The sequence below is a fragment of the Podarcis bocagei genome (assembly GCF_964188305.1).
Source record: "Podarcis bocagei genome assembly, chromosome: W".
NCBI lineage: Eukaryota > Metazoa > Chordata > Lepidosauria > Squamata > Lacertidae > Podarcis > Podarcis bocagei.
In genome coordinates, this window is record NC_138131.1 from 41537385 (window position 1) to 41549594 (window position 12210).

General features: G+C 50.0%; 1 protein-coding gene across 1 annotated transcript in view; it reads right to left on the reverse strand.

Moving 5' to 3' along the window:
* LOC308578084 (inositol polyphosphate 5-phosphatase OCRL-like) overlaps positions 1-12210 on the reverse strand; it is a gene marked incomplete at both ends in the record, with an annotated part of 63482 nt that overhangs the window by 26201 nt on the left and 25071 nt on the right. Inside the window, 2 exon segments of the mRNA XM_081178363.1 lie at positions 8653-8846; positions 9244-9354. Coding sequence (XP_081034489.1) covers positions 8653-8846; positions 9244-9354 — 305 coding nt within the window.

Sequence of the window (12210 nt, forward strand, 5' to 3'; positions counted from 1 at the left end):
GGACCACTGGGGCTAGCTGTCACCGGGGTGAACCACACTAGCTTACAAGTGGACGTGGACGCCATATGCAAGGAATTTCCAGGGGGTTTTGATGGGAAATTGGGACAGTATATGCCCCCCCCCATTGCTCTACAGCTTGACCCCGCAGTACGACCGGTCAGGCTCAAGGCCCGCCGGGTCCCGTTCACCTTGAAACCCCGTATAGACGAGGAATTGGACCGACTCGTGGAGCAAGGAGTGCTGGAGCAGGTGCCTAATGCCCCCGGGAAACCCCAATCGTCACACCCGTCAAGCCTAATGGTTCGGTCCGCATCTGCGCAGACTACAAATGTACCATAAACAAGGCCCTCACGGCATACCCAGTGCCAGTGGTCAGCCATGTCCTTGCCACCCTGGCTGGGTTGAAAATTTTTGGCAAGCTGGACTTGGCCCAAGCATATCAACAGCTGCCAGTGTGCTGGTCCCGAGGGAGAAAGGTACTAATACCGTATCCGAAGTTCAGTCCAGAGTCACTAGCAGGGTAGATGATCACTAGATTAGACGCGAGGTCCGAAACAGGGAGCCGGGCGGGGGAGCAGGAACTCTGGTAGGGCAGCAGCAGGAAGCCAGGCGGGTAACAGGAACACTGGTAGAGCAGAAGCAGGGAGCCAGGCGGGGAACAGGAACACTGGTGGGTCAGCAGCGGGCAGCCGGGCGAGGAACAGGAACACCGGAGAGTCAGGAGCAGGAAGCCGGGTGAGGAACAGGCACACCGGGAGTACAGATCTAGGTCTGGGTAAAGCAGGTACTCCACAACGACGTTGCTCCCGCAACCTGGGACCGGGCTGCCTGACCTTTATCTTCTTCTAAGGCCGGGGGCGGTCCCGGTCCCCAGGAGCCCAGCCTCTCCTGGCCTTAAGGCGAGCACTCCTCCTGGGAGAGACCAGTTCCCTTCGCCTCTCTGCCCTAAGCCTCTGCAGTTCAGGAGAGGCCGAAAGGTTACTGTGCCCCGGGGGAGGCTCACCTGTAGCCACTGAGTCTTCCAGCACCTCTGGGGCCAGAATAGTCTCACCTGGTGCCTGCCCCTGAGGATCTGGCACAGGTGCAGGCTCCTCAGCATCTAGGCCTTGCCCCAGTTCAGCCGGCCCTGGAGGCGGGGACTCCTGTGCCGGCTGGGATTCCTCCGGTTCACTCTCAGACTCGGAATCCCAGGCCATCACAGCCAGTAGATGAGGCCACAGCAGAGGCACAGACGATTGTGACGCACAGAGGAGCATTCAGGGTAAAGCGGCTGCAATTCGGGGTCAGCATGGCACCAGGCATATTCCAGAATCTAATGGACTCGCTCCTTAAAGGGATTCCTGGCGTCACCCCCTTCTTTGATGATGTGTTGATTGCCGGGCCCACACCAGAGGAGTTTGAGGACCGCCTCCGCACCGTTCTGCACCGTTTCCAGACGGCGGGTCTCAAGGTGAAGCGGGAAAAATGTCTACTAGGAGTGCCTCAGGTGGACTTTCTGGGATTCATGGTGGACGCAGAAGGGGTCCATCCGACTGGGGACAAGGTATGGGCCATTTGTGATGCCCCAGCGCCCAAGAGCAAGAATGAACTTCAGGCCTTCTTGGGACTATTGAACTTTTACCATTCCTTCCTTCCCCACAAGGCGGCGGTAGCAGAGCCCCTACACAGACTCCTGGACAAGCGGGCCACTTGGGTGTGGGGCCAGCGCCAGGAGGCTGCATTCCAGGCAGTCAAGGACTTGCTTGTCTCAAACTCGGTCTTGGCACACTTCGACGAGAGGCTGCCGGTGGTGCTAGCATGCGACGCCTCACCCTATGGCATTGGCGCTGTCCTGGGGCACCAACTCCAGGATGGAAGAGAGGTACCGGTGGCGTACTTTTCCCAGACACTCAATGCAACCGAGCGGAACTACTTGCAAATCGACAAGGAGGGTCTGGCAATCGTGAAGGGAGTAAAAAAATTCCATGATTTCTTGTACGGGCGGCCCTTCACCGTGGTGACTGACCACAAGCCGTTGCTTGGCTTGTTTGCCCCCGAAAAGCAGACCCCCCAAGTGCTGTCTCCTCGCACCCTTAGGTGGTCAATTTTCCTTGCCAGCTACCAGCATGCACTCATTCACTGACCTGGGAAGGCGATGGGCCATGCGGACGCCCTCAGCAGGCTACCACTATCGGAAACAGGCCCTGACCCAGCACCTGCACAAGAGGTTATGAGCCTGGAGCTGCTTCCCGACCGCCCCATTCAGGCACAAGAAGTTGCACACCATTCCAAGAAAGATAGGGTCATCTCCCGGGTCCTGGACTGGGTGTGGAGGGGATGGCCCAGCAGCAGCCCTGGGCCAGAATTTGCCGGCTACACAACCCGCAAACATGAACTGTCGGCCCACAAGGGGTGCCTGTTATGGGGAAGCAGAGTCGTCGTTCCCCAGCCCCTCTGCAAAAGGGTCCTCACAGCCCTACACAAGACACATCCAGGGGTAGTGAGAATGAAGGCCCTTGCCAGGAGTTATGTGTGGTGGCCGGGGATCGATGGAGAGATAGAGGCCTGGGTCAAACACTGCCAGGCCTGCCAAGAATCCCGCCCAGATCCCCCAAGGGCCCCAGTCCAGTCCTGGGAGTCCGCCCGAGCACCATGGTCACTCCTGCATGTGGATTTCGCTGGCCCCTTTTAGGGGAAAACATTCTTCATAGTGGTGGACTCCTACACCAAATGGCTGGAAGTCGCACTGGTACCGTCCACTTCCACGTCCGCAGCCATCCGGGTACTACGCAGGCTGTTTGCAACCCACAGGCTCCCTGACACTCTCGTCTCAGACAACGGGACTGCATTTACATCAGGAGAATTCCAAACCTTCACAGCGCAGAACGCCATCCGCCACATCCGTTCGGTGCCGTTCCACCCTGCCACCAATGGCCAAGCAGAACGCATGGTGCGGACCACCAAGGACACCCTTCGCCGCATGACGCAAGGGGACTGGGAGTACCGCCTTGCCACATTCCTTCTAGCACAGCACAGCACCCCCAGCTCAATGACTGGCCGGAGCCCCGCTGAACTACTAATGGGTCGGCGTCTTGCAATCAGATTGGACCGCCTTCACCCCGATAGAGCTCAGGATGAGGTAGTGGTGGGGGAAGGCAGGAACCTCCGGACCTTCGAGGCCCAGGACCCAGTGTTCGCAAAGAATTTTGGGGCAGGCCCAGCATGGGTACCTGCCACAGTCACCAGGGTCACTGGCCCAGTGTCGTACGAGATGCTAACGGATGGGGGGCAATGCTGGCGCCGCCACTGCGACCAGATACGGCAACGAATCCCGGGAGAAACCCAGGAGGAGGACAGGTCAGAGGAGTCCCAAGGGAACAGCGGGGCAGTGAGGCCCATAGAGCAGGAGTGGCCAGCAGGAGAGGCAGAATCAGTAAATACAGAGAGGACCCATGAGGCCGAAAGGACACCGGAACCAGAACCACGACTGAGCGAGCCGGTTGCACCAGACCAAACAGCCCCATCACAGCCAGCATCCTTGGAACACGAGCCAGAACCTGAACCCCGGACCAGGGAACACCACAGGCCGCAACGCACACGTAGGCCGCCGGCGTATCTTGAGGACTATGAATGCGACCTCCCGGGCAGGACTGGAACTTAGAGGGTAGGGGTGTTATGTACTGAGTTGAATAGGATCCAAACTGCAGCAGTCTGATTGGTCCTAGAACAATAGGATTCAGAATGCAGCAGTCTGACTGGTCCTAGAACAATGCAGCAGTATGATTGGTTGGCAGGAACCACCCAATCCTTCTCCAGATAGAAGTGAATCCACAACCTGATTGGCTTACAGTAGAATTCCGGAATTAGCCAATCATGTGCAGCCCATTGTGTAAATAATGTATATAAAGCAGATACTGTGAGGGGACTTTCATTCATTCCTCCTCACCACTATGAGCTGAATAAAGAGCATGAAATCACTTTGCGACTCGGAGTATATTTCATGATCGTTGACAAGGGCAACTCCATTTACGTCCCTTCGAGACACATGCACACTGCTGCAAAGCTGGAAGGGGCACTTGAAGGGGCAAAAATGTCCCCCCCCAAGAGCGCAAAAGCGGCAAAGCAGCATGGAAACAGCATCTCGACTCCCTCCCAGGAGCTTTGGCACCGACCTCTCAGGCCTGTGGAGAGTTGGAGCAAGGAGTTTTGCAGGGAGGCTGCTGGTTTTCAAAAGGCCTTTCAAAAGGGCTTCCGGAAGTTTAGAGGGTGTTTGCAGGCTTTTCCAATGCTGTCCCCAATATACGCAATTTCATTTAAACGCACGGTACCTCGGAACGCAACCCCCATGTAAATGGGGCGTTGCCTGTACCTGATTTGAGCCCGCTACAAGAACATCTAGAGCAGTGTTCCCCAACCCCCAGGCCGCGGACCGGTGCCAGTCTGTGGATCAATCGGCACCGGGCCGCCCGAGGAACTTCAAATCATTTCACTGTGGCGGGCGGCCGAGGCGCAGAGCATTGCGCCCTCTCAAGCCCGCCCATTGTGTGACAATAGCGAATGAAAATTCACTATTGTTACACTGGTGCTCCTCCTGGCCAATCAGGGAGCGGGTCCTCCCGCTTCCTGATTGGCCGAAAGGCAAACCTCACGCCATTGGCAAAGGAGGAGGCGCCACGGGAGGACTGAGGACTCGAGGTCGGAGACGCGGGGACTGAAGAGAAGCTGCCGTGAGGTAAGTGAACGGAGGGGGGGGGGGGGACTCAGCTCAAAACAAGCGGGCCACGGAAAAATTATCAAACATTTACCGGTCTGCGGTGATAAAAAGGTTGGGTGGCGCTGATCTAGAGGATACCAAACCAACTGTTACTTTTTCTAGGAAGCTGTCTTCTCCCTGAGATCAGAGGAGGAAGGCAAGAGCAAAAGACAACCAAGGGTGTTAATGGCACAGGCCCTGAGAAGAGAAAGAAACAGCCCGTTGGCTGAACAGTATCTGGGCAGATGGCAGGGAAATGCACACGGTTCAGTGGCCCTGCGAAAGGGCAGGTGGGAGGACCAGAACCTGGGATGACTCAGTCAAGGCAAACAAAGGGCATGACATAGATGATGCCTTCCTGGAACAGATGGCCAAGCATGCAAAAGGAAGGGAGATAGTAGTAATGGGGGACTTCAATTACCCAGATATTTGTTGGATGTCAAACTCAGCCAAGAGCATAAGGTCAAACAGATTCCTCACTGGCCTTGCAGACAACTTCATTCTCCAGAAAGTGGGAGAAGCAACAAGAGGAACAGCCATTTTAGATCTGGTCCTAACCAATGTTGATGACCTGGTTAGTGGGGTAGAAGTGGAAGGATCATTAGGCGCAAGTGATCATGCTCTTCTGAAGTTTACTATACAGCGGAAAGGAGCAGCCAAGCATACTAGGACTCAATTTCTTGACTTTAAGAAAGCTGACTTCATAAAACTTAGGGAAGTGCTGGGTGAGATCCCATGGACAGTAATACTAAAAGGAAAGGGAGTTCATGATGGCTGGGAGTTTGTTAAGAGGGAGATAGTAAAAGCACAACGTCAGGCAATACCAATGAGACGGAAACATGGAAGGTGCTTAAAGAAGCCAGGGTGGCTATCTAAAGAACTTTTAACTGAGTTAAAATTAAAAAAGGACGTGTACAAAAAATGGAAAAGGGGGGAAACCACCAAAGAGGAATTCAAACAAATAGCCAGCACATGTAGACACAAAGTCAGAAAAGCTAAAGCACAAAATGAACTCAGGCTTGCTAGAGAGGTTAAAAGCAACAAAAAAGGCTTTTATGGGTATGTCCGTAGCAAAAGGAAGAACAAAGAAACAGTGGGGTCACTCAGAGGAGAAGATGGTGAAATGCAAACAGGGGACACAGAAAGGGCTGAACTCCTCAATGCCTTCTTTGCCTCAGTCTTCTCCGATAAAGAAAACAATGCCCGACCTGAAGAATTTGCAGCAAATGATTCAGCAGAGGAAACACAGCCCAGAATAACTAAGGAGATAGTACAAGAATACTTGGCTAGTTTAGATGTATTCAAGTCTCCAGGGCCAGATGAACCAGAGTATTAAAAGAACTGGCAGGTGTGATCTCAGAACCACTGACAGTCATCTTTGAGAATTCCTGGAGAACAGGCGAAGTCCCGGCAGACTGGAGGAGGGCAAATGTTGTCCCTATTTTCAAAAAGGGGGAAAGAGAGGACCCAAATAATTACCGCCCAGTCAGTCTGACATCAATACCAGGGAAGATTCTGGAGCAGATCATTAAGCAAACTGTCAAGGGAATTGGGGTTGCTTGCGTGTAAACCTCCAGCTGTTCCAAACTGCTTAGGGGTGGTTGTGTCTTTCCCTGACTGAGCCGCCCTTGGCGCCGCTGCTCAGTCGCTAGCAGAATCCATGAGTGGGCGTCTCCTAAATTTCCTCCAGCATAAGAATTCCTTGACGGACAACCTTCACCTCGCCTCTCTGCGCGGAAGCCTTCTGCGCAGAGTGGGCGTGCCGAGTGGTGGTTCTCCACCCTCCTCACTGACTTCACTGGAAGAGTCTCGGAGCCTCACCTCCGAGATGCTCTCTGCCTCTCCCTTCTTCCTGGTGTCACCTGGACTTTCTTCCCCAGATGACGTTCTCTCTCTTCCCTTACTCGTTCCCTCTCCTGCCGAATCTGGGAGCCTCGCCTCTCCCCTCTGCTCTGATCTCAGTTCCCTGACACAAACAGTCTGTGAGCACCTAGAAAGGAATGCTGTGATCACCAATAGTCAGCATGGATTTCTGAAAAATAAGTCATGTCAGACTAACCTGATCTCGTTTTTTGACAGAATTACAAGCCTGGTAGATGAAGGGAACACAGTGGATGTAGCCTACCTTGATTTCAGCAAGGCATTCGACAAGGTGCCCCATGATATTCTTGTAAAGAAGCTGGTAAAATGCAGTCTTGACTATGCTACCACTCAGTGGATTTGTAACTGGTTGACTGACCGAACCCAAAGGGTGCTCATCAATGGTTCCTCTTCATCCTGGAGAAGAGTGACTAGTGGGGTGCCACAGGGTTCTGTCCTGGGCCCGGTCTTATTCAAAATCTTTATCAACGACTTGGATGATGCAATCAAGGGCATCCTGATCAAATTTGCAGATGACACCAAACTGGGAGGGGTGGCTAACACCCCAGAGGACAGGATCACACTTCAAAATGACCTTGACAGATTAGAGAACTGGGCCAAAACAAACAAGATGAACTTTAACAGGGAGAAATGTAAAGTATTGCACTTGGGCAAAAAAAAAATGAGAGGCACAAATACAAGATGGGTGACACCTGGCTTGAGAGCAGTACATGTGAAAAGGATCTAGGAGTCTTGGTTGACCACAAACATGACATGAGCCAACAGTGTGACGCGGCAGCTAAAAAAGCCAATGCAATTCTGGGCTGCATCAATAGGAGTATAGCATCTAGATCAAGGGAAGTAATAGTGCCACTATATTCTGCTCTGGTCAGACCTCACCTGGAGTACTGTGTCCAGTTCTGGGCACCACAGTTCAAGAAGGACACTGACAAACTGGAACGTGTCCTGAGGAGGGCAACCAAAATGGTCAAAGGCCTGGAAACGATGCCTTATGAGGAACGGCTAAGGGAGCTGGGCATGTTTAGCCTGGAGAAGAGGAGGTTAAGGGGTGATATGATAGCCATATTCAAATATATAAAAGGATGTCATATAAAGGAGGGAGAAAGGTTGTTTTCTGCTGCTCCAGAGAAGCGGACACGGAGCAATGGATCCAAACTACAAGAAAGAAGATTCCACCTAAACCTAAACATTAGGAAGAACTTCCTGACAGTAAGAGCTGTTCGACAGTGGAATTTGCTGCCAAGGAGTGTGGTGGAGTCTCCTTTTTTGGAGGTCTTTAAGCAGAGGCTTGACAACCATATGTCAGGAGTGCTCTGATGGTGTTTCCTGCTTGGCAGGGGGTTGGACTCGATGGCCCTTGTGGTCTCTTCCAACTCTATGATTCTATGATTCTATTCTAAGAATTAGGAAAAGAAGCGACCCAGTTCCCACCCCCACCTCACTTTCCTCTCTAGTCCTCCAAAGCAGCAGCTGCACAGAAGATGGTGACAGGATACTGGGGGGGGGGGGGTGAGAGAAAGTGATCCTAACAAAAGAATATAAAAAGGGAAAGCATTTATTTGTCTCCTAAAGGATTTTTGCGCCCCAATGTAACTTTCTTTTTTAGTTTACATTTCATTGAGTTTTTAAAAGTTTGGCTAGTTCTATATAATCCCCAAGATATTTTTGTGCCTCCACAACATAAAAATACGCATTTTTTTTTTAAAAAAGTAATTTTTGGGCGGACTGCTGTCACTGGTTCCCTGCGATGCCAAAAGGTGTTTTGGGACCCTCCAGCATTGTTTGGCTTCAATTCATTTGTGTGTGTGTGTTTAAAGCTGGTCACACACACTTTTACACTTTGAGCTCAGCTGCTTTGACGTGTGGCCCTTGGAGGCTTGAGCATGGGGCAATGCAGCCCACAAATGTTAAGCCTCCCCTGCTCTACCAAACTCCCAAGGTTTGAGGGAGGAGGGTTGGGAAGAGGAGGAGAAAAGGGGGGGTGAAAAGGAAACCAAGGCCTTCCCTAGATGAGCCTTGGGGTCCCTTTCCAACTCTACAGTTCTCTGATTCCAGAGAGAGATGCGCTGGGCTCCAAGTATCCCTCGCAGGGCTCAGCGCGAAGCCATGGCTTCCAATACTGGCTGTCACTGAGCTTGGGGATAAAGGAGAAGTGGAGGGTGACCTGCCCGTTGTTTGTGATCTGGAACTTCTCCTTCTGCAGCTGCCGGAACTTCACATTCTCAAACGGAAACTGCAGAGCAAAAGGGGGGGGGGGAGGAGAGAGAGTGCTTGCCTTCAGCAGAGGCAAGGAAACGTGCTCCAGGGGGAAGTTTGTCCTTGGCCCCGGGCTCTCATTTAGGGGACTGCACATGCAACAGGTCCACGTGGGGCTCTCCAGATATTGCTGCACTTGCCACTGGCCATGTTGGCTGGGGATGATGGGAGTTGTAGTCCAGCATCTGGAGGGCACCACGCTGGCTACCCCTGGAGTCTTTGCCTGCGAGGAAGAGGAAGAGGCTGCCGCTCAGTGGAAGGGCATCTGCCTTGCATGCAAAGGTCCCAGGTTCTACCCCCAGCATCTCCAAGGGCTTCTTTTCCCCCTGGTCTTTTTGCAGGAAACACTCTTTAAGGGGTTGGAGAGGATCCTGTTCATCTTTACCTCCCTCCAGGGAGGGAAGGAATTCGTTCTCCATCCTGTCCATCAACTGAACAATATCCTCAAACACTTTCCGGTACCGTCGGTCAGCCACAACCTTCACCTATCGGGGGGGGGGCACAGAGCACATTGTTGGGGCTATGGACTAAAGGGGGGGCATGGGTTAAGAGCAGAAAGGCCTGTTCCAAGTCTGAAGTCTGAACAATGTAGTGACAGAAGTGTTTAAGATTGAGAAAGGGACACAACAAGGTTGCCCAAGCTCTCCATTGCTTTTTATATCGGTCCTCAAGGTTTTGTTAAATATGATTAGAAAGGACCAAGAGGTTAAAGGTATACACAAGTGGGAGCTAAACAGTACAAACTGAAAGCATTTGCTGATGACTTAGTATTGACTTTACAGGAGCCAGAATCTAGTACTAAAAGGGTATTGGAACTGATTCAAGAATTTTGGACAGGTAGCAGGTTTTAAGTTGAACAAGATGAAAACTAAGGTTTTAGAGAAAAACTTAACTGTGAATGAGAGAGAGAAGTTTCAGGAGGAGACAGGACTAACATTGGTTAAGAAAGTGAAATATTTAGGGGTTAATATGACCGCCAAAAATGTGAATTTATTTAAGGATAATTATGAAAAATGTTGGATTGAAGTGAAAAAGGACTTAGAAATATGGACAAATTTGAAGTTATCATTGAATGTGTTGCCAAGGATGTTGTTTTTGTTTCAAACATTGCAAATTTTGGATAAGATGGATTGTTTCAAGAAGTGGCAGAAAGATATTTCCAGATTTGTTTGGCAGGGCAAGAAGCCTCGAATAAAATTTAAGATATTAACTGATGCTAAAGAAAGAGGTGGATTTGCCCTGCCAGACCTTAAACTTTATTATGAATCAGCTGCTTTTTGCTGGCTGAAAGAATGGTTGCTTCTTGAAAACACTGACATGTTGGATTTAGAAGGTTTCAACAATGCATTTGGCTGGCATGCATATTTGTGGTACGATAAGGTAAAAGCACATAAAGCGTTTAAAAATCATATTGTTAGAAAAGCATTGTTTAATGTTTGGATAAGATATAAGGATTTGTTAGAAAAGAAAACCCCAAGATGGTTGTCACCAATGGAAGCGAAGGCACAGAAAAAACTCAATATGGAGGCCAAATGGTCGAAATATTGGGAAATTCTGGAACAAGATGGAGACGGAATAAAATTGCAGAGTTTTGAAAAATTGAAAAACAAAGTGTGAGATTGGCTCCATTATTACCAAATAATGGAGGCATACAAATTGGACAAAAAAGTTGGTTTCCAGGTGGAAAAATCAAAATTGGAAACAGAATTGCTAGATCCAAAAATCAAGAATTTGTCGACACTTCTGGAGGCGGCGCGAAACAGCAATGGCGGTCCTCTTCGCGCTGTGAAAAGGAGCTCCCCGCAGGAAAGGGTCGTCCGCTGCGGCAAAGCGGAGACCCACTAAGAAAAACCACAGGCAGAGCGAGCCTGTGGCCGTGGGACTCGGCGGGCACCAGAAGCCCCCCCAGAATCGAAGAAGGAACCCCGTAAGGGGCTCCGGAACGTGGAAGGGGGAGCGGTGCTGTGAGTTCATCGCTCTTTCTGCGGAAGCGAAGCCGCGCGGCTGCTGCTGATGAGCGCTGACCTTTCTTCCTGAAACATCAGACTACAAACTACATACCCGTGAGTAGTGATTATAAAATTTTCGGGACTAAAGTTATTAAATTCGGCTGAAAACGGGAGACGCAAACAGGAAGTCCGTCTTCCGATCGTGCTTAAGATCAAAGCAAAGACTCTGACAAGCGGGAAGCGCTTTAAAAGGGATTACAAAAAGTTGGGATTATCGTGTAATAACTGGATTTGTTTCTAAGAAACTGCAAGAATTAACTTTGTTTAAAATCTACTTAACTTTGATTGGAACGTTCCTCTCTTTTATGGACTATAAAGGTTTAAGAAACCAAAGTCTCGGACTGCCAGGATACAAGAGAACTGTCAAATTGCGGAAACTGTATTTAATACTGAAAGTGTTACATATGAGCGTTACTGACTGGATACAAATAAGGAAACTGTTTCTTGCACCCTTTTGAGACTTAGTTTTAACTTGGGAAAAGCTCTACACGCTAAAAAGGATTTTGAAGGTTCCTTTGCAACTTGTTTGGGACTGCAGGGATTTTAATGGCAGAAAAAGCTCTTTCTTTCTTCTGAACTACAGTGGTACTCCCCCTAGAGGATTTTGGATTTATAAGTGTCTGGGAACTGCATTTTATTTGGATTCTTTGCTGCCTTGTTGTTTATACTCTGGAACTGTCTTTCCCATGGGACTGCATACAGTGTGACCTTGACACATAGATAGGTGTGGAATGAGTGGCTCAGGGAAAACAAGATCGGCTAAAACGAAAGCAAAGCAATCTGTACAATTGGTACAAACAACCTTGACTTCTCAATCACGTAGATCATCTGTCCCAACCGTTTTAGGATTACAAGAAGGGGAAGCTGAGCAGACAGCACCAGAGGATATGGCCTCAGGAGGATCTGATACAGTCTTAAAACAAATCTTGGAACAGCTGGCAATTTTAAACAAAAAGGCTGATGAACATTCGACTAAAATTGATCAAGCCACAGCCTCTATTAGCAAACTAACTGATCAAGTTGCTCAACATACACAAGCAATTGGGAATCTCCAGGAAGCAACTGTAGAAAATCGTAAACTGGCTGAGGAAGCCAATCAAAAAGCAGAACAAGCCAACCAAAAGGCTGAGGCAATAAAAGTGGAGGTAAGGCCACTGCACAAACAGATCAGTGAACAGCAGGCCTACCTGTCTACGGTGGAGCTGAGAAATCGGGAAAACAATCTCAGATTGAGAGATATTCCAGAACTTGAACAAGGAGACCTGATTGGTTATTTGACATCAGAACTTTCAAAGTTCTGGGGTATAGAAGAGGATAAGGACTTTAAAATTG